Source organism: Colletes gigas, unplaced genomic scaffold (genome assembly GCF_013123115.1).
Source record: "Colletes gigas isolate AHSC1104 unplaced genomic scaffold, ASM1312311v1 Colletes_gigas_Sc00023, whole genome shotgun sequence".
Lineage (NCBI taxonomy): Eukaryota > Metazoa > Arthropoda > Insecta > Hymenoptera > Colletidae > Colletes > Colletes gigas.
In genome coordinates, this window is record NW_025106652.1 from 3,711,426 (window position 1) to 3,734,266 (window position 22,841).

The 22,841-nt window shown below is 34.9% G+C and overlaps 3 protein-coding genes across 3 annotated transcripts; all 3 read left to right on the forward strand.

The window, feature by feature from the left end:
- The first annotated feature begins 914 nt into the window (after positions 1-914).
- Positions 915-2,843, forward strand: LOC122401311 (odorant receptor 43b-like). The gene is made up of 3 exons (XM_043403377.1): positions 915-971; positions 1,876-2,106; positions 2,484-2,843. The coding sequence occupies exons 1-3, from the start codon at positions 915-917 to the stop codon at positions 2,841-2,843; spliced, it is 648 nt and encodes a 215-aa protein (XP_043259312.1).
- A 3,586-nt stretch (positions 2,844-6,429) lies between these two features.
- LOC122401268 (odorant receptor 13a-like) lies at positions 6,430-8,019 on the forward strand. The gene is made up of 3 exons (XM_043403297.1): positions 6,430-6,664; positions 7,308-7,583; positions 7,885-8,019. The coding sequence occupies exons 1-3, from the start codon at positions 6,443-6,445 to the stop codon at positions 7,945-7,947; spliced, it is 561 nt and encodes a 186-aa protein (XP_043259232.1). The 5' UTR covers positions 6,430-6,442; the 3' UTR covers positions 7,948-8,019.
- A 305-nt stretch (positions 8,020-8,324) lies between these two features.
- LOC122401312 lies at positions 8,325-22,377 on the forward strand. The gene is given in 13 exon segments (XM_043403378.1): positions 8,325-8,960; positions 9,373-9,625; positions 10,039-10,142; positions 10,221-10,559; positions 10,733-11,008; positions 11,414-11,485; positions 14,097-14,349; positions 14,494-14,597; positions 14,970-15,305; positions 15,470-15,745; positions 15,831-15,911; positions 20,938-21,270; positions 21,731-22,377. Coding segments are annotated over 13 exon segments (3,042 nt in total). The 5' UTR covers positions 8,325-8,714; the 3' UTR covers positions 22,100-22,377.
- The last annotated feature ends 464 nt before the right edge of the window (positions 22,378-22,841 follow it).

The following is a 22,841-nucleotide window of genomic DNA, read 5'->3' on the forward strand; positions in this document are numbered from 1 at the left end:
TACGAAAAATACAATAAATAAAATATTAGCACTATTTATTTCCTTAACTACCCAGCGGTCTTAAGTAGCTGGCCGCCATTGTATGCCCACAAAGGATGATTAAAAAGAAAGATTCAAGTGACATTCCTTATTACATAATTACGAAATATACTCAATTCTATTAAACTTAAATAAATAATGAAATCAATCGATTGTAATAAACATTTTCTCACGCTTCCGTTATTAGAAATTACCAGTAACACAGAATTCAGCTAATATGAATAACAAGTTTGACTGAATCCACGCCTTACATTTTCATGTTCGTAGACCTGCCTTTACATCATGTGCAACTTTTTAAGTCTGGCCATGTCTTTATTCAAGATACTCATCCTACTTGCGCATAGAAAGGATTTTTTTCATTTAGTTCTATACTTGCAACGGGAATTTCTGCACGGGGATTACGATGTCTACGAGAAGACGATTTTGGCTGGATGCAAACGCGTCTGTGCATTATTTATTTGCGTTTTCACTTGTTTTGCGCACGCGACACTAATTAGTTACGTCATAAGTCCCATTGTGGGTAAGTCGATTAATTGATACCTGAGAAATTGAAAGCGACGAGTCCGCGGATCTTATAGAAACATCCGTATCCATTTTATCATTTTTAAAGATACAGTATACTTTGAATTGTACTCCAAGATTTCGATCCGTTGTTGAATTACTCATTTCAACTTTCACCTAAAACAGAAAATAAATATTAGATTAGTTTTGATTGGTTTTAAAAGCCTTGGTCGACCTTGACATTTCACATAAATAAATAAATGCATTTATAGATTGATAATACAATAACTAAGAAACGAGAAAAATAAATTATTCGTATTCTCGTTGCAGTTAACATTGGAAGAAATGAATCAGACAGACTACTTCCATTCACAATGTGGTTAGATTTAGTGTCCACCACACCTTACTTTGAGATAACGTTTGTTTTACAGGTATTTTTATTCCTTATATATTTCATAAGATTGTTTAGTAAACCTTACGTTTAGAGGAGGCAACTCCGATGGCCTTGACCTTGACATATGTTGTCAAGGTTACCCTCCTCAGTAACATCCAAGAGGTTTTAGCAGTCGCCTGTTTTTTATTAAAAAGTTATTATCATATAAAGATCATATAATATTTATTATATTATATAACATACTTATTTAAATAAAACGATTATATTAAATTAAATTTTATCAAAAATGGGTGTCGGTATTAGTTAGTGTAGTTTTTAGGGGGGTCTGGGAGGTGCAGCCCCCCAGTTAACAAACCGAATTTAATATGATACTGTTCAACTCGTGGGGGATGTTTTATTTTATGCTCCGCAGGGCTCATGGAACGAAATTCCATATTCTTGTTTTTGTTTCCGGTAATTTTTATATACTTTTTAATAAAAAACGAGAGGTAGCTATAACTTTTTGAGGGATGCTCAAGAGTGTGACCTTCATAAACTGTGTGACGTCAAGGTCACATTGAGTATACGTATACGCAGATTCTAGTGTAATACTAATAATACATTTTTATTAATAACTTTTTAATAAAAAATAAGCGACGGTTAAAACCTTCTGAGAGTCATTCAGGGGAGGTGACCTTGACAACATATGTCAAGGTCAAGGTCATCGCAGCTGCCTCCCCTAAACGTAAGGTTTACCGATTTTTTAAAAGAAAAATCCTCCTTATAAAACGTTATATCATATCCAACCGATAAGATTATATTTTAATTAAAATAACTGAACATTGGGTTTTATTTTGATGTAGGCTTTGTCCTTATACCAAGTTGGCATCTGCTACTTTTGTTTCGATAACTTTCTATGCATCATAAATCTGCACGTATCTTGTCAGTTCCGTATATTGCAGTACAGATTAACAAATATGAATATTGCAAAATATGTGCATAGTGAAAATTCGGAAACAAGTACGTCACATGGTACGGATAAATATCACACCATGTTTATAAACTGCATTCAAAAGCATCAGGCACTCATTGCATATTGTGATAAGCTTGAAGAAGTATTTAGTTCGTTTTCATTGGGGCAGTTACTGGTCTTCAGTTCGTTAATCTGCCTTGACGGATATCAAGTACTTATGGTCAGTATTATAGTACTTTTTACTGTTAGACACTCATAGTATATATTAAAATTTTACGTGCTTGGAGTGTTGAAATAGCAACCTCAGAATTTAATGACATTTTCCGCTTATTACTATGACAGACAAGCTTTACTTCTTCTCACTATAAAATTTATCCATGTCAAAAATAGTATTACTAATTCAGGCATACAATGCAATCTTTCGAACATTTTTTAACAATTTAGTACCATAAAAACATCCGTGAATAATTCTGGGTTAAATGATAAATAATTAAGATTTCCAATTTTAAAATATGCCCAATTATCATTTGTCATCATTTTTTAATCGATCCTCATGATGTTAGGTGCTGTACTTAACTCTTGTATTATGTTGTGTAGGCGAATGCACCAATTGCAAGACGTCTTATTTTCATATTTCATATAATAGGCTGTACAGCTCAGTTGTTAATGTTCACGTATAGCTGTGATTGTTTAATACAAGACAGTAAGAATGTTTCTTCTGCAATGTACGCAAGTCCGTGGCCCCGTTTGTCAATGGATAAGAATGGAAAAACGATACGAAAAGACTTGATACTTATGATGTTACGATCCAAAATACCTTGCTGCCTGACAGCTCGTAAATTCTGTGTTGTATCTCTGGAAACATACACTGGGGTAATTGATATACCCTGCTTTCTATTAAATAAATTGTTACTAGCTCAAATACTTCATACAATGTTTACAACGACATTGAATTAATAATGTCTATAATAATAATAAATATCAATAGTATACAGGGTGTTCGGCTACCTCTAGCAAAAATTTTAATGAACGATAGTAGAGGCCAAAATAAGACAAAAATCAAGAATACCAATTTGTTGATGGAAGCTTCGTTAAAAAGTTATTAACGTTTAAAGTGCCGCCCTTACTGAATTTTTTTCTCGAAAATGCGCAAGATTTCGGGGGTATGTCTATTCACCAAAAATGACTGCAATTGAACCCTACAACCGAAAATAATTTTTCCACAACGATTTGCAATTTTTTAATTTTCTCGAATAATTTCACACCTTCTCTATTTTTTTTCTCGAAAGTGGGCAGGATTTCGTGGGTATGTCTAATGACAAAAACTGATTGTAATTGACCCCCACAACCGAAAATAATTTTTCCACAACGATTTGCAATTTTTTTTCTCCGTTGAAAAATTTAAGCACCTAATTGGATTTTCAGTAAGGAATTTTTTTCTCGAAAGTGCGTACGATTTCGGAGGTATGTGTAATGATAAAAAATGATTGTAATTGATCCCCGCAACCGAAAATAATTTTTTTAAAACGATTTGAAAAATTTTTTTTCGCCGAAAAATTTCAGCACCTACTCGATTTTTTTTCTCGAAAGTAGATAGGATTTCGGAGGTATGTGTACTCACCAAAAATGATTGTAGTTGACCCCCGCAACCGAAAATAATTTTTCCAGAACGATTTGAAATTTTTGAATTTAATTGTTAATAACTTTTTAACGAAGCTTCCATCAACAAATTAGTATTCTTGATTTTCGTCTTATTTTGGCCTCTACTATCGCTCATTAAAATTTTTGCTAGAGGTGGCCGAACACCCTGTATATTATTCTGGGTAATATTGATATTTAATATTATTGAAACTTTTTGCAACTTAGTAGCTTAATTATGAATTCTCTATCGAACATCAGTAGTGTTTAATTTATTCGTCTTATTTTTTGCAGGTGATGAGTACAGCAGTGTCATACTTCACACTATTACAGCAGAAAACCACGGATACAGCCTAAATTTCTTCCAACTTTGTTATGCGATACATAGAATACGTTGTTTTCTAGATAAAATAATATCAATTATGTGTACATGTTACATGCATCAGTTAAAGAACACACAAAGGAAAAGACAAGCAATAAATATTAAAATCATTCAAAACGACTTAATTTTAAAAATTAATTAGTCTATTTTACGGGGACATTTTTTAAAAACATACATTTTATAAACGTATACAAGTCACATAACTAACATTATACAACAAAATTTAAAAATCTGTTATGAAGAACATACCTGCAGCGATTTTCTTCAAATTCTTTGTCTTCGCTAATAATCTTGCGAATAATAATTGAAGTGCAACACACATTTCACAATTAGATTTTTATATTTTACGCGTAAACATATTTTTATACTTCATGATGTCCGGAATAAAATACAAAGAAATTCGAACAGATTGTCGCACCATGTACTTTCGTGGGAGAAGATTGTCCAACTACTCAGTCATATAAAAGATTTCTTACTAGTGGTTCAGGAAACATGTATAACTCATCAATTCTATGTATCAACTTCGCGTTTACGACGAGGAATTGCAATTACATGTACGGCAGAATAATTTTCTTGCCAATAACAGTGCGCGGGTTGCGTTAAGAATAAATATAAAGCGTACGAACGATGAATAGTAGATATCGCTAGATCAAAGACCAGCTGCAATTGATTTTCTTCGGTAGACTTCAATGAATCCGGAGTCCCTGCATTGAAATACGAAGACGGAACATCTACTTAATTAAAACTCGTCGAAAGTTTGGCGTACAATAGACACGTTTCAATCGCTTTATCATCTTTTTCTATGAAGTAAAGTATCATTTCAATTTATACTATACACAAGTAAGAAATCTTAATTATTCTTAAGGAGAACGTCGACGAGCGAGTGTAAAGTATAATTCGTGACCTGTATCAGGACCTGTTCGACACGGTTGTGTACTTCGATCAGTATAAATCGTTCCTTCGTGATAAACTGTATTATTCCAAGCAGAACCAAATTACAGAGAAATTTCTTCATTCCTATTCTATATTTAGCAACCTATATTTTCCATTTGCAATGCGACACACCTGTTAGTTGCAATTGAGGTTCACAGAGGGTTTCGTAGTACTACCCTCGGAGTCACAGAAAACACATCTGTCCTATACATTGACATGTATATATATATATATATAAATAACGATAGAATAGAAATTGAACAATCATTGACCAAATAGATATCGGTATGTCGAAACCCTGTGCCGTTGGATTCGTTATCCTGGATAAACTGTGAAAATCGATATCCGAACCGAACGTACAGTTACGCGACATTAAATGTGATCATGGGGCATCGTAACGAATTTCCCATCGCCTTAACGTTCTTCTTTTTAAAGTTATCCGGCATTTGGATGGCGGCTAATAGCTTCGAGAAGCGATGCAGAAACGCCACCATAGTTTATTCTATCTTTGCAATGTTTTGTCATTGTTGTGTTATAACGACAGACACTTATTACTGTAGAGATGATTTTAGCGTAAGTATGCAAAAAATTGATTTAACAGCATCCGTACAATCTCGATTAGAATTAGCAGAGTGTAACTGAGAAATTATGTACATACAAAACCGTACCATTTATTTTTAAATTATTATAAAAGAATTATACGAAGTATTTAAAGTGATTGAGTCCACAATAACTAATTTCTCCTGCATCTATTATTCAAAATTATTAGTGGCTTAGAATCTTCTGAGAATTGATAAGCGTAGAGCAATAATTGCTAAACGGATACCATATTTTTCTGTCTATAGATCACTCTGTATAATCTGTGCAACGTATTAAGTTCGTATATGTCTGTGTTTAAGTTACTTTGCATACTCGTGCATAGAGACGATTTCCTTGAATTAGTTTTGTACTTGCGACGGAAATTTCTAAATGGGAATTACAGCTCCTACGAGAAATCGCTCGTGGATGCGTGCAAAAGCACTACTACTTTCTACATCTGTACCTTTACATCTCTTTCTAACGCGACACTAACTAGTTATGTCATCAGCCCACTTATACGTAAGTCGATTTCGTCGGCGAGGGTATGGAAAATATCAAAAACTAAATTATATACATTCGCGTAGTAAATATTGGAAGAAACGAATCAGACAGGATACATCCGTTTAACGTGAGACTGGACCTTCCATTATCCATAACTCCATATTTCGAGATAGTTTTTATCTTACAGGTATGACATTTCTCGAGCATTTCACATTTATTAAAAGCATCTAAGATTTTTTTTAGCATTATCGTTTCAAATATCTATCTAGACACACTGAAAGCGGAAGTCCCTAAATTTCTGTACTTTAATCGTGTTTTTATAAAAATTCTATAATTATTCATATCATATTATATAACATAGTACTATTACTATGAAAATAACTGAACTCTGGACGTTGTATTGGCGTAGGTATTTGCCTTATATCAAACCGGCATATGCTACTTTTGCTTTGATAATACTTTATGCATGATGAATCTGCACGTAGCAGGTCAGTTTCGTATACTGCAATACAGACTAAATAATATGAAGAGTGCGATCAAGGCGGAAGAAGACGGTGGAAATACGAGTGATGGCCTTTCGCATTCTGCGGATAAATATTATGCCACGTTTAAAACCTACGTTCGACAGCATCAAGATCTTATTGCATTTTGTGACAAGCTTGAAGAAGTATTCAGTTTCTATTCGCTGGGACAAGTGTTATTGTTTAGCATGTTAATTTGCCTGGACGGATATCTGATTCTCGTGGTTAGTATAAATCATTTTGCTATACAAAATAACAGTACTCTCTTCTATTTTCATTGACACCACGATTATATATTTTGTTTGTACAAAATTTTTTTACAAAAGTCCTACTTCCTAATGGTACAGCAAACTTCCTCTCCGAGTTAATTTGAATACTTAATACAGTAATTATTTTTATACGAATTATTCAAAATGGTTACCTACAATTCGAATGCAAGTCTACAGTCCTTGGCGAAGTGCCATAGAGATTTTCAATCTTTTGAAAGCTTCAAGTAATTACCAAAGTTGGCAGTGTCGCTAAATACGGTGATGAAGTATGTAGACACTGACAATAAATATTGAATAAACGATAGCTTTTAAAAGACATCACGCATAAATATCCAATCGATTACATTTTATACAGCGAGCAAGCCAGACACGCCCCACCCATTTGTTAAGTAATTCCTCGTAAAAGAATTATTCCCTGATAAGCTAAAATGTGGCGATTCAATTCATATGAGAAAAGCCTATTTACCTTGGTCTATGTTATTACATTAGACACGAGAATATCTGTGCTAATAGAGTTGCAATAATTAAACTATTCCATTATAGATTCAAAAACACCAAGTTTCATTCTCCTTGAATTAATCCGCACTGTATCACACAGGCAGATATACCCGCTACAAGACGAAGTATTTTCATATTGCACATAATCGCCTGCATAGCCCAGCTGTTCATGTTTACCTATAGTTGCGATTGTTTAATACACGAGAGTAGAAATGTTGCTATGGCGATATACTCATCTCAGTGGACTGATCAACCGATGAATAAATATGGAAGTAGGCTGAGAAAAGAGATAGTACTTGTGATGGTGAGGTCCAGATCACCTTGTTCCCTAACAGGCTATGGATTCTTTAACATATCCTTGGAGACGTACACTAAGGTAATAAACGTTGAGTGTTTATTGTTTGTTAATTAGTTAATAGATAATCTATGTGGCACCATTTTCAAATAATGATAGACTATTATTCTTAAAAGTCTTTTGCACTTATTGTCAGTACCAATAAATAATTTGCTAAAGTTGTTTAGCAATATAAAAATTCGCAATTTTTTGGGATTATCGACACGTTACAATGTTCAAAATGATTTAAATACTAATTGTAGTCCCTGAAGAGGCTAATATCATTGTTAAGCCTTTCTATTTAAAACTGTCGAAGTGGAGTTAGCTCGATTTTTTCTTGCAGGTGCTGAGTACAGCATTTTCGTACTTCACATTATTAAGACAAGGCTCCACGACTATACAGTGAATTTGCTCAGATCGCTTAATACGTAAAATAATACGTTCTCTACATAACTTTTCATCGATCCTTTGTAGTTGTTATATACGCGAGTAAAAGTATTACAAAATGTAAAATAGCTTTGGAAACTTTGTACTAAGTATGGAATAGAATTGTATTAGTACTACTTTCCATACTGGTGCTATTTTTTATTACACCGTGCCATTTAAATCCATAAAAGACATGTTCTTAAAATTTAAAATAAACTTCTAAAAGAGGAATTATTAAGTTATAAATTAAGTTAATTTAAGTAAAAACACTTTAATATCTAGTAAATATATTCAATACCTGATCATCTAGTAATATATGCGAATGAACAAAAATTTGTGTATCTGTCACTTCCAGGTTTCACATTTTTTTATCAGTCTATCGTTCACTATCGCGGCGTAATAGTAGATTTGTTACGAGGGGTTGAATTCTGTGTTCTTCGTTCGCGAGCTAAATACCTTCCTTTCTTTATCAAAATTATGCTTCCTTCTCGCAATGTAAAATCAAACTGTGCCGTTATTACTCAATCCCGCGGGCAGTTTTGTAATAATGCACCCCAAATGATGCATAATTCATCGATTCTATAGATCGCCACTGCGTCCACCTGTGTATCATGGTTTTTCCTTGCAACAGCGTTACGCGAGTAGTAGTGACGAAAAATATAGTGCACGAACGATGAATAGAGGATGCAACTAGATCAAAGACCAGGCTGAAACCTAACCCAGACTTTCAACACATTTTGATGCTCGATGCGGAGATTCCGTATACAAATTCCAAATCAGAGGGACTCGAAATTCGACATGAGTTTGTCGTACAGTAAAGACTTTTCCATCGTTATATCGTCCTTTTTTATGAAGTGCGTCGGCATTTGGACAGCAAGGAATCGTATCGAGCAACGTGTGAGAAACGTCACTTTAATTTATACTGTTTTCACGATTCTCTTTTCTGTGTGGGTTCAGACAAGGGACTTATATTTCTCTTGGGGAGACTTTGGCGTAAGTGCACGGCAATTGTAATTTCTCTAACAAGGACAAGTTGCGATTATCCGTGAAGTAAAAATTATCGGTCTGATATAAAAAGTATTTCAACTAAATGCGAAATAAAAAACCCTCTCTGGATAATTTTACACTACTGCGCAAAATACATGTAACTGATGGAATTTAAGTTTTCTTCGAAGTCATTTTTTATGAGCTTACAAAATCATTGGTATATTATAAAATGAAATTCTATATTTTTTTCATAGATATTTAGTTAAGATATTAGCAACGAATTATAAGTAATGTAAAATTGCAAATTATCATTCTATTATTAATAATTCCAAGCAACAGTTCAATATAGGCAATCAATTTTTGATTACTACGTTTAGTCAAAATTGTTAATGTTGATATGTTTCTTCTTTTATTACAGACCTGCACTTACATCGCGTGCAATATTTTATGCTTAAACATGGGTCTGTTCAAAATATTCATCCTGTTTCTGCATAAAACGAAATTTCTTGATTTAGTCACTTACATGCGGACGAATTTCTGGCAATCGAACTACGTTCCGGAGGAACAAATGATTTTTACCAGTTGGACGCGAATTTGTACATATTTCATTTGTTTCTTCACTTTTTTCACAGAGGCTTCGATAATCTGTTACGTAATAAGACCAGTTGTAGGTAAGTCGATCGACTCATGAAATTAAAATATTATAAAATGACTTACTTTATGTAGCAAATACTTCAAAATAGATATTTATAATTATAATCGCAAACTCCATGTTCGAACGATGCACGCACACCTTTTTGCAAAAGTACCAGCAACAATTTTGCAATCTGTAAATTAAACACACATTTCAGATTAACTGCTTAATCATTGTGTGTTTCATTTACTAAATTCATCATTATGTTAATTGAAAATCTTAGCAATATTATGAAGTTTACGTTCGAAATATACGGTTCATGTGCTAGGAAAATATTCTTAATAATACAAATAATACTAAAAAATATAATTACAGCTTTTAAAGTAACTCATAATTTCAATCTATCACTTAACATACAGTACAAAATGAATTATTTGGTTTTTATTTTAGCAAATATAGGAAGAAATGAGTCTGACAGAATACTCCCATTTAATATGTGGCTCGATCTTCCATTATCTCTTACACCATATTTTGAAGTAACGTTTATTTTACAGGTAAATCTTTAAGCGAATCGCAGCAGACAAATTGTATTAATTATTACGAAAAATATTTAAATTATGAAATTTATGTAGGTTTTGTCCTTGTATCACGTTGGCATATGCTACATATGCACCGACAACTTCTTATGTATTATGAATTTACACGTGGCTGGACAGTTTCGTATATTGCAATACAGATTGGAATGTATACAAAAGTTTAAGCCTAAAAGTGGGGAACGAGATGAAAATTCGAAAGCATGTTCATCATATTCCGACAAGAAATGTTACGCCACATTTAAGAACTGTATTCAGCAGCATCAGGCACTCATTGCATACTGTGATAAGCTTGAAGAAGTATTTAAGATAATTGTGCTTGCACAGGTGGCGATTTTCAGTGTGTTAATTTGTTTCGTTGGATACCAGGTGGTATTGGTTAGTATATGCTGTAGTTTCAATATTTTTATATTATAGATCAGAAATAGGCAAAATTTTATTCAAATAAGAGAAGACAAATTTTATTCATCACTGTTATAAATCGTTTCACATTAAATATTGTTCACCTGCTATAAAACTTATTTACATTCGTGATATGGTGGTTCATGCAGGCGGATTTATCTTCTACGAGGCGTATCACTTTCGTGAACCTCTTAACGTCAAGCATGTGCCAGCTCTTCATGTTCACGTACAGTTGTGATTGCTTAATACGAGAAAGCACGAATGTAGCTACGGCGATATATGCAATTCCATGGATGGATTTACGAATGGGAAAATATGGAAAATTGCTACGAAAGGATATGCAACTTGCGATCATGAGAACGAATCGACCTTGCTGCCTAACTGCTAATGGATTCTTCCCGGTATCGCTGCAAACTTACACTAATGTAATTATTAATACCTTCCCCATACATATGTAACGGGCTAATAAATAATTTTAAAAAACAACCTATTCAAATTATAGGTTGAAACTATATATTTTCGAATAATTTTGTAAAACTTATCTTCCAATTGCTCTCCATTAAGGTGTCAAGTGTTATAGAAATTAATCGATTGTTTCTGAAACACAGAAAATTAACGAGAATATTAATTACTTGTGATATAATTTACCAGAAATATACATTGAATAAATATTTATTTCCTCATTTAATTCGGAAACTTTAACCGACGAGCTTTTATTGAATGAAGATTTATTCTCTCATAAATAAAATGTTATTCGGTTTCCTTACCTGTAATTCGCTATTTTGATAAAAATGTATACATATATCATTTCTTTTCTTTCTATGTTTTAGATTCTGAGCACTGCAATGTCGTATTTCACGTTATTAAAACAGAGTACTGATGAAGCAACGAGTACAAAATCTGTTTAAGTTTCATAGCACACAGTATATGCATCGAAAAACAATGCGTTGTAAATATTAAATATATAAACAATTAAGCACTTGTATTTTCTACACGCGTGGTCAAAGATATACACGCGATCCAAACGATTCTGTTCATACTAACAATGGTCATCTTCTTGGTGATAGGCCCTTAAAGTCTTAAACCCTTCTTTTTTACATCTTGTGTAAGTATAATATTTTATGTGTTGCATAAATACAATATGTAATAGAAATAACAAACCTTCTACAATGATACAAGTAATAATGAACTCCATTTACATATGGTAATACATAAATAAAGTATACATTTGTGTTCTTTTGAAAATCAATAAGTTATTCAGCTTACCTTAGTTCATACCTTGATTTGTTTTCGAATCTTGTTGTCATCTTTGAATGCACATTAAGATGACAGTGATGACTTTCTAAGCGTCTCGATTAGAGATTTCAATGCATGTTGTTTAAGCGCTGGCGTGATATTCAGAAAAATTGAACTCATATTTCCAATTTTGAAAAGAAAAGAACACTTCCACTTATCAAATTAAATACACTTGTTGTTAAACGTAAGTTTGCTGTCACAATCCGTCTAAACGTCACTTTACATTACTCTCTCTGTCAGCAATCCACCGTAAAGTAGTAACAAATTTCTTCGTCTCAATGTACAGATTTCCATTCTCTTTGCGAGTGAAATAAACGTCAGTCAGTTTTTATGGTAAAAAATTCTGTATTACGAATAACGACGATAGTTAGGCACCATACGGGATTACAAAAGGCCTCTTCGTGGTTTACCATGAATCATAAATAAGTCGCCTGTTCCATACATCTCTTTCTCATGCTCAAGAGTAGCAATTGTAGCGGCACGGATAGCATAATACTTTTCTTCCTAATAATAGTGCATAACTAATTTTGGTATATCATAGACTAGATGGAGTCGATTTCTTTCAATACACTTCAATAATCATTCCACAGAAAAATGTAAATTCGTAGTATGTACCTATGTACTTATTTGAAATTCAATGGGAGTTTCATAGACATCTTAATCCTCGTATCATCGTTCTAGTATGCAAGTGTGTATCTATGGAAAATTTACCATTATACAATATCAACAAATAAATCTACCGTACCTGCCATTGTTTTCGTGCCAATAAAAATTAAAAGTGTTTATAATTCATAGAGAGACTCGAACGTGATCCATGTGCGAAGTTAAACAAAGTCTTGTAGGATGTGACTAAACTTGTTCAATTTGTATATTGGTTCCAGCATAGTTCACTAATCCTTGTAAGATAAACAGCGGTAAAACAGTGGTCCGAGTGAAAACAAATTGCACACAAGCATTCGATTCGGATATTAAATTTCACAGCTCTAATGTTAGACTTGCAATGCGTCACAGATGTTAGTCACGATACTGGATCATAGAGGGTTGCGCGGCACCGTTTCTAGAATAATACATAAAACCCTGAACATATGCACTGCTCTCCGAACCAAGGGCAGTAATTACAATGGCATATATAGCAATAAAAATAAATACAGATCATGCGATCGGTAAACAGGAAGATGTTAGTAGTTCAAAGCCATATGGCGCTGAATTCGTTATCTTGGATTCGAGAAAACCGATACACAGTATCTGGAACGGGCTCAATATACAAATCGAACAAAAAGTCGAAATTGAAAAATGGCTGTGGGACACACCGACGATATTTCTATCAAATTAACGTCCATATTTATGAAATTATCTGGTATTTGGATGGCTACTGATAACATCGAACAAAGATGCAGAAACATCACCGTGGCTTATAACATTGGCGGGATGCTTTTTATGGCGTGGATTGTGGGTGAAGACACTTATTACGTCAGACAAGAAGACTTTGGTGTAAGTATATAATAAATGTATTTACTAAAACTTTAATTGAAGCATTCAATGACTTGTATGCATAAATTCTAAACAATTATTGGCGTTGTAAAATATCGTATACAGGGTGCGACCGAATAACATGTACTAGCGGGCACGAGGTGGTTCCTTATGAAAAAATAAGAACAAAATATGGAATAAAATGTTTTCATTTAAAGCTCAGTTTTCGAGAAAACCGAGTTTGAAAATCCTATTTTTACGTATGCTCATACGGCTAAGTTACGGTTCGTCGAGCATCGTATAACGCGTATCGTGTACATCATCGTTAGATAGACCAACGAAAACTGACTGCTTAGGCAAATAACTATTAAAAGAAGTCTCAGATCATTGTTCATAAACACGATACGCGTTATACGATGCTCGACGAACCGTTACTTGGCCGTAACAGCATACGTACGAATAGGATTTTCAAACTCGATTTTTTCGAAAATTAAGCTTTAAATGAACAAATTTTATTCCATATTTTGTTCTTATTTTTTACATGTTATTCGGCCGCACCCCATTTTATACATTGATTTAAATATTATTTATAATATTCAAAAATATTCTAAATAAACGCTTAGGTTTAAAACGTACTTGATTTGTAGAAGAACCTACATCTGATGTTTAGAATTTTACTAATACGCATAAACGTGAACTGAGAGTTTCAGGTTGCCAAATTCATGTGTTATGTTTGTGTGTTCATAGATGTTCCTGTATAATATGTGCAACGTATTAAGTTTGGGCATGTCTGTGTTCAAGATACTCGTTTTACTTGCACACAAAAAAGATTTACTTTATTTAATTGCGTACTTGAAACAGAAATTTTTGGAATCGGATTACGACGAATATGAACAAACGATTGTGAACACATGCAAACGCGCTTCTGCATTCTTCGTTTGCACCTTTACATGCTTTGCTCATGCAACGCTAATTAGTTACGTCATGTACCCTATCGCGGGTAAGTCGATTAAGTGGTAACTGTAAGAAATTATTGAATCGTCCATACTATTGCAAAATGCGTAATTTGTTTAGTATTTGATCCAAAAACTAGGGTAAACAAGTTTCGTACTTCACTCTACATACTCATTAATTGTGTTTTCAGTAAACTTTGGAAGAAACGAATCAGACAGGATACTTCCATTTGCCATAAGAGGGAATCTGCCGATATCCATGACACCGTATTTTGAAATGTTATTTCTGTTACAGGTATTGACAGTCTTTGTACGTTTCGCAAGATTTTTTGACGAAAGGTAACGTTTTCTTAGGAACATCAGAATAAAAAGAACTGTCAAATTCCATACAAGGGTGTTACTAACCCTAATGGAAAGGCACACATTTCAAATTACCACAAGTCACACCGTGGTCTGTCAGATTCACTGAAATACTTTTAAGTATGTAGTTCAAGAATTTTTCTATCGTATCAATAATACCGGAAGGAAACATGAACATTCCAAAATCTTTGCTTTCATTGTCAATATTCAAGTTTAATACTTAAGAAATAATTTCTTTCGTTTCACGTAAAATTTCAATATTTCTATTTTTGTTTAATTACGGACACAATTGAATATATTCCCACAGGTTTTATGCTTGTACCAAATCGGCGTGTGCTACTTCTGCTTCGATAATTTTTTGTGCATAATGAATTTTCATGCAGCTGCTCAGTTTCGTATACTACAGTACAGATTGGAAAATATGAAATGCGCGAACAATGAAGAAAAAAATAACGATAGGTGGAATAAATCTCCGTCGCAATATGGAGAGCAATATTACGCCATACTTAGAGCCAACATTAAACAGCATCAAGCACTCATTGCGTATTGTGACAAGCTTGAGAAAGTATTCAGTTCCTTTGCATTAGGCCAAGTGGTAGTGTTTAGCTTAATAATTTGCCTTGACGGATACCAAGTACTTATGGTTAGTATATGACAGAATTCCAGGTTCTTGTTATTTCCTTCCATTACTGTAACGTAGATTTATATTGTTCAACGTTACTTTTATTCTTCAATAATTCTATTTTTTATACTTTCCATTATATGGGTTACCTCGTAACTTGTACTGACAAACATTATGCATTATAGGCAGACGCACCACTCATAAGGCGTGTTATTTTCGTCTTTCACACAATCGGTTGCACTGCCCAGCTTCTGATGTTTACCTACAGTTGCGATTGTCTGATAGAAGACAGTACGAATGTTGCTTCAGCCGCATATTCAGCTCCGTGGTCTGATCTGCAAATGAATGATTATGGAAGTATGCTGCGGGGAGACTTAATATTTGTTGTGATGAGGTCCAGACTACCCTGCTGTTTGACAGCCCGTGGATTCTTCGTTGTATCTCTGGAAACATACACTAGTGTAACAAATTTTCGATTTAGCTAATTGAGTTCTGATATTGTGACGTTTATGGTATCATACAATTGATACGTTTGTTTTATTACAGGTGTTGAGTACCGCAGTTTCGTACTTTACTCTGTTAAAGCAACGCGCCACGGATGAATCGTAAAACAGCACGATAATTTTTGTAAAATACAAAATTCATTCTTTGTACTTGTTACGTATGCGAGTAAAAATAATAAAGTAACAAAAATAGTTTCGTTATTCATAAAGCTTTATTCTTGCTTTTGGGTAGAATTAGAACAGAATCTTCTATACATATGTAGATATATGTATAAGCTGCTCGTCTAAGCAAATATCTCGTTAATGGGGAAGTCACATAAAATTCAATAAGAGAAATTTTAACGACTTTATGTCAGCCTCAAGGTACACGTTAATTACCCCTTTTTTAAAATTGAGGCTCCATGATATAGTTTTACACACGGATTTTGTTCCGTCCGGTCAGCTCGGGTTTTTCCGCTCGTTTATGGTGCCAGATGCGGAACCTTGACTTTGTCGAAAAAGTCTTCGAACATTCCGCATCTGGCAAATTTCATCATAAAGCATTCAAGCGCTTTAGCTTTTCGAAAGTGCAAGGCCCGAGTTGACCGACGAAGGGCTGCATTGTTCCGCGGGTGGCACGGTCCTCTACAACGACCGTCGCCAACTCATGGAACAATGCAGCCATAAAACGTCTGCAACGCACGTGTAGCCAGGCGTAATTCGGAATCCCGTTTTTTCCTCGGCAAAATTAACGGGGCCTTCGACTTGGGGAGGAAACCTCGGTCACCCTCGTCCAGGGTGAGATGGGACTCTTCCTCCTCCACGATCGCGCGAGGGAGGAGTTTCCTGGCCAACGGGGCAGGAAAATCGATCCTCCTCCCCCAAGTCGATGGCCAATCGATAAACGGAAAAAGTCAACGCGAATCGGTTAACGAACCCCCAAAATCGCGTCTCAGAGGGGGTTCAAGCCGAGGAGGAAACGGGCTCCGGACATTTCGACACTCGTCGCTGAAACCTCAGACAACAACGATCGAAATCTTTAACTCGTCGCTAAAAGTTCGAAGACAACGGTCGAAATCTTCTTTAACTCGTCGCTGAAATCTCAGACAACAACGATCGAAATCTTTAACTCGTCGCAAAAGGTTCGAAGACAACGGTCGAAAATCTGCAGTTCCATCGTTTCGGGAACACTCGTCATTCGATCTTCGAAGAAATCGCAGCTTAGAAAGTTCAATCGTCTCGTGAACCATTCGTTGTTCGAACATCATTTCGCGAAAACTCAGCTCAAGCGGTTCGTGAGCAACAACTCGTGATTCGACATTAAAGAGAACAGCCGGATTTCGATTCGAAACAATCCGGCAATTCAACAGTCGCTCAAGATTAATTTGGCGAGCGACGGCTAGGAACCCGCGTACCACGAAGGTTAAGAGGGCCTTACAACCCCTCAGAGTTTAAAAGAAAACTCACGCGACTACCTGGCCAGTACCGCCGTGACGGTACGATTCAGATTTCAACATTCACACTTATATGTCTATAAATATTCCTAGAATAAAATCTGCAGAAACAAAAATACTCAAACACTTATGAAATGACCTAACACCGTACATACTAAACTTCTATTGAAACTCATATCTTCTACATGCTTATAAAAATGTACAATGTACGCAGAACAAAATGTCTCACCAAACTTTCAATATTTCAAGAGACTCTATTGTTCACGAAGAAATATATTTGACGGTCCCTCAAGTCAATCATCAATATAATGTTTCCTGAATCATGTACATCACATTAATGTTTAACATTAATTCTACGCTTAGAAACAGGCAGTACGTTGTAACATTTTTTCCTTGTAATCAACGAAGCACGATCAATACTCGCGAAAAATATAAGCCGCAAGGATGATGAATAGTGGATGTTTCTACATCAAAGACCTGATTGTATTGATTATTCTTGATAGATTTCTATGATGGATGTGAAGTTTCCACATGACAATCCCAAATCAAATTGTTCAGTTATTTCGAACACGCCATGAGTTTGGCATACAGCGAAAACTTCACGATTGCTTTATCATCTTTCTTCATGAAATGTGTCGGCATTTGGTCAGCAAACAATCACTTCGAGCAACGTTTGAGAAACTTCGCATTATTTTATACTGTCTTTACGATCTTCTTCTCTGTATGGATCCAGACGAGGGATTTGTATTATTCCTGGGATGATTTTGGCGTAAGTACACGACTATTTTAGTTTTCCTATCGAAAAGAAGACATTGTAGCATAAGGGAAATATATTTAAAGCTTTTACGATAGCAGTTCAAATTTATTGGAGGAATGTTTCGGAAGTTTTTAAATTTTGGCATCTATGCAGAATATTTGTTTAACTTCAACGATTTTGTTTCGTGAGATATTTTGGCATTTCCCCCGTAAGCTATATTAATTTTGTTAGTAATTAATACTGTGATTTATTATTTTCTGTAACCAATGGTACAAAATAAAGTTGATTATATAACGAGGTCACTGCTTTTCACTTTTCAATAGTATATTTTATTGTGTTGCTATAAAATTATTGGTTTCGTAATTTTTCATTGCCAGAATATAGAAATTACAATTTTTACGTTGTTTCTAGTCAATTGTATTAATTTTTATATGTATTTCTTCAATTACAGGCCTGCACATACATCGCGTGCAACATTTTATGCCTGAACATTGTATTGTTCAAGATATTTATTTTGTGGATGCATAAAGAGAAATTTCTTTATTTAATCGCTTACATGCGAACGAATTTCTGGCAGTCGGACTATGCGCCGCAGGAACAAACGATTTTTGACAGTTGGACACAAATCTGTACTTATTTTATTTGTTTCTTCACCTTTTTTACTGAAGCTTCAAACGTCTGTTACATGGTACAACCTATTCTAGGTAAGCCTACCAACTCATATAATCTAAATATCATTCTTCTTTATTTTTGGTCCATACATCAAAGGAGCAATGGTCAAAGATGTTTGCACTATTCTTTCCGAGTAAAACAGTGTCTGATTGATGTAATTTTTTATTAAAATATTACAAGATGACTTATTTCATAAAATAGTTATTAAACAATTACATATACATTTATAATTTTCCGTGAATGTAAAAATGTTCTTTACTTTTCAACGAAATAAGTGTATTTGCATAAAAAATCTTTGATTCTATGCAGATTGGAGAATATTCTAAACTTTCGACCTGCAAAACATTGATGTGATATGAAAACACTTTTCATAGTATTAACAGTAATTTAAAATTTATTTTTCACAATTTTATCATCGGTATTAAAATACTTAGTACTTTAGAATAAAAAAAAAAACGAAAATTTAAGGATCTAAAATAAATTATTCATCTTTCTAATTTTAGCTAATATCGGAAAAAACGAATCAGACAGGATACTCCCATTCAATATGTGGGTCGATTTGCCATTATCACTGACTCCATACTTTGAAATAACATTTGTCATGCAGGTATTATCAATTTCCTGAATAAAAAGAACGGTATATTCCTAACATCGAACCGTTCACCGATCGGGGTGAATTATACGTCATTCGATTCATCTAATTCAGTACATTATTAATATGCATTTCATTATTTGCGAAAATTCGTTATTTTTGTTTAAACTTGTCGGAAAGTTGCAATAAAAAGATAAGGTTAAGTATATTTTGATAGGTTCGTACAGCCGGTCGACCATTATTTGTCTTATTAAATAAGACTGTTTTGCGCAGTAGCACAATGTCGCACGCCAACTTAATATTGTACGACTGTTTAGGGGGATATGCTTGGAGGCTCCAATATATGATATCCGCCAGATGAAGTCTTCGGTCTGCTTGGTAGTGTTCGGTGTTATTCTCGGTGTTGCTTGTTTGATTTTTGGACTCAATCTGCTCTTTGGGCCAAGGTCGCCCAAAGAGCTAACCTCGCCATGGGCGTACCCAAGACCATGGGAGGAAGTATTAGTCGCTGATTGGTTTTTATTGTAAATACGCCGACCAATCATTTTGGCGGCGAAGTTGGTCGGTGGGAGGCGGCATATAACGGTGGTTTTTAATAATTTTTGCGGGCCCGGGTTTTTCCGCGAGAAGGCTACGGGCTCGGGCCACCGCTTGGTGCCCAGATGTTTTGCGCGGTACCTGAGTCTGGTCATAAAACATCTGGCACCGGTTGTCGATGTTATTGCAGGTAGTAAAGTCATAGAGCGACTGGATTTGGAGGGCCATGCAGATTTTATGTGATTTTATTATTTAAATAGCCGCCTTAGGGGCACTTGGTTATAAGCAAAAGCCTTGATTGTTTATAAAAGGTGTGACTCTATATCCGCTGGCTTTATGAATTCACTGTTACGCTGCAACAAAGACCATTGCAAAACAGTATTATTTATTTAATTTTAGTTATATAATATGACATTGCTTATAATTGTATGTTAGCATATATGTTAATTTTAAGAAATCTGTAACTGAGTTAGGTTTGGGTTAGGTTAGAAGCCCGGAAGGAGGGGGGCAACATTTTGTACTGTTGCTGCACATACTGTCTGCCTGACCTACTCCTGCATAATATGTGCATAAACAAATTAGCACTTGACTACCTGGCATTTATAATTTACACCATGAACACAGTGACGTCAGTCACTTGTTTCTACCTGTGACACCCCCCCCCTCCCCCCCCGGCTTCTAACCCAACCCACACCTAACTCAGCTACAGATGTCTTAAAATTAACATATATGCTAACATACAATTATGAGCAATGTCATATTATTATATAATTAAAATTAAATAAAAATACTGTTTTGCAATGGTCTTATTTAATAGGACAAATAATTGTCGATTGGCTGTACGAACCTATCAAAATATACTTAACCTTACCTTTTTATTGCAACTTTCCGACAAGTTTAAACAAAAATAACGAATTTTCGCAAATAATGAAATACATATTAATAATCTACTGAATTAAACGAATCAAATGACGTATAACTCGCCCCGATCGGTGATCGGTCCGTTTGCTAGGAATGTTCCAAAACAACATATAGTTTCAAAATTCATTATTAAGGTTTTTCATCCCAGATTTGCTAGAGGAAGCTATCGAGGCACTTATCTCTTTTTAGAAATTTTGAAGAATGTGAGCTTTCAATCTCAAAATTCTTATTCACACAGGCGTTGTCTTTGGTTCACATTGGTGTATGCTACATTTGCTCTGACAATATTTTATGCATTATGAACCTGCACGTGGCTAGTCAGTTTCAAATTCTTCAATACAGACTGGAAAATATGCATGATTCAAAATCTGACGGTGAGAAGAATCACAAAAGTCTGAATAAAAGGTCTTGTGGAGAGAAATGTTACGCCACATTTAGAAACTGCATTCAACAGCATCAATCACTCATTCAATATTCTAGCAAGATCGAAGAAGTATTCACGAGTATTGTGCTTGCACAGGTGTTGACATTCAGTTTGTTAATTTGTTTTGTTGGATACCAGGTAGTATCGGTGAGTATGCGATCCAGTATAAAATATTAGACAAAGATCTTTGTTCATAAATTTCATTTTATTTAACATTTACGTAAATATTACGTCTATTCAAAATGAAATATTATCTGTTTTCTACTATTATAATTTCTCTTCTCTCGAAACAAAGTTTTCCTAATCCTCAGTAATTATTCAAAATTTGTATTTAAAAGGCTACTTCTACGATTTATTCCTGTGCATTGTCATTTAATTACTTCGGCTTTCTTAATACGAGCCCAAATTTGCAATACTTCCATTACCAATGCTTTTCAGATTAGATTACGACACGTATGCCTCACGTTCTTGGTACCTCTGCTTTACGGATAACTTTTAATGGAACTTTATTTGTTTAATTATTTGGTGGTACAATCTGCATTATATGTACCTTATTCGTTGTCCGGTTATTGTATACTCTGAACTCTTAAAATGATTGACCATGCAGGCAGATTTATCTTCTACGAGGCGTATCACTTTCATCAACCTCTTAACGTCAAGCCTGTGCCAGTTGTTCATGTTCACGTACAGTTGCGATTGCTTGACACGAGCGAGCACAGGCGTGGCCACAGCTGTATATGCAGGAATATGGGTAGATTTGCCAATGGACGAATTTGGAAAAATGATACGAAAGGACATGCAATTTGCGGTCATGAGAACGAGACAGCCTTGCCGTCTAACTGCTAATGGATTCTTCCCTGTGTCACTGGAGACCTACACTAACGTAACGATCACCACTTTTTTGTTGTCTCGTAACGTGTTAATGAATCATAACGAAACCAACTTAAAGAATAAGATCACGCCTTTTTCTATGTGATAGATCCTGAGTACCGCAATGTCATACTTCACATTATTAAAACAAAGCTCTACTGGCGCATAATCAGTTCGATTCTAGTAATGCATTAGACAGTTATTATAACATAATACATTGTATATATGGAATATATGTATAAAAAATCAATCACGTGTACTTTTTGCACTGTCAAATGGCATGAAATTCAACACTCATAGTCTGACAAATTGCGCTAGAAACTGATGTTCAAACCAATATAAGAAATGTACCACGAATTATTAAAGGAGCCAGACACTTGAAACGACTGAAACGACTAAATAAAAATATCATTACTGTTCCATAGCACACGGAATCTTGCTATGTTCTATATTACTCATCGGTGAGGTCCGTTAGAAACGGTGCCGGGGGCAACCGATTCGGGCCGGGTGCAAAATCGATCGATTGCACGTGTCGCGGAATATTCTCGGTCCTCGAAGGCCCGAGAATGTTCTGCGGCACGCGCCTCGAACTTTTGCACCCGGCGCGAAGAAAATCCAAAAGACGATCGGGACCAGGGGTATATAGCCAGGGTCCCGATCGCCGGGCGGGACTTGATTTCTGACCAGTATACCACGAACTCGGTATCGTAACACAAAACGCGAAACAATCTTCACGAACACAATTTAATTATTATACAAAAATATATAGTTTTTCCTGCACACGTTGTCCAGCTTATTTCAAACCCAATTAATCCCAACGGACTTAACAGGACGTAGGGATCTTAAAC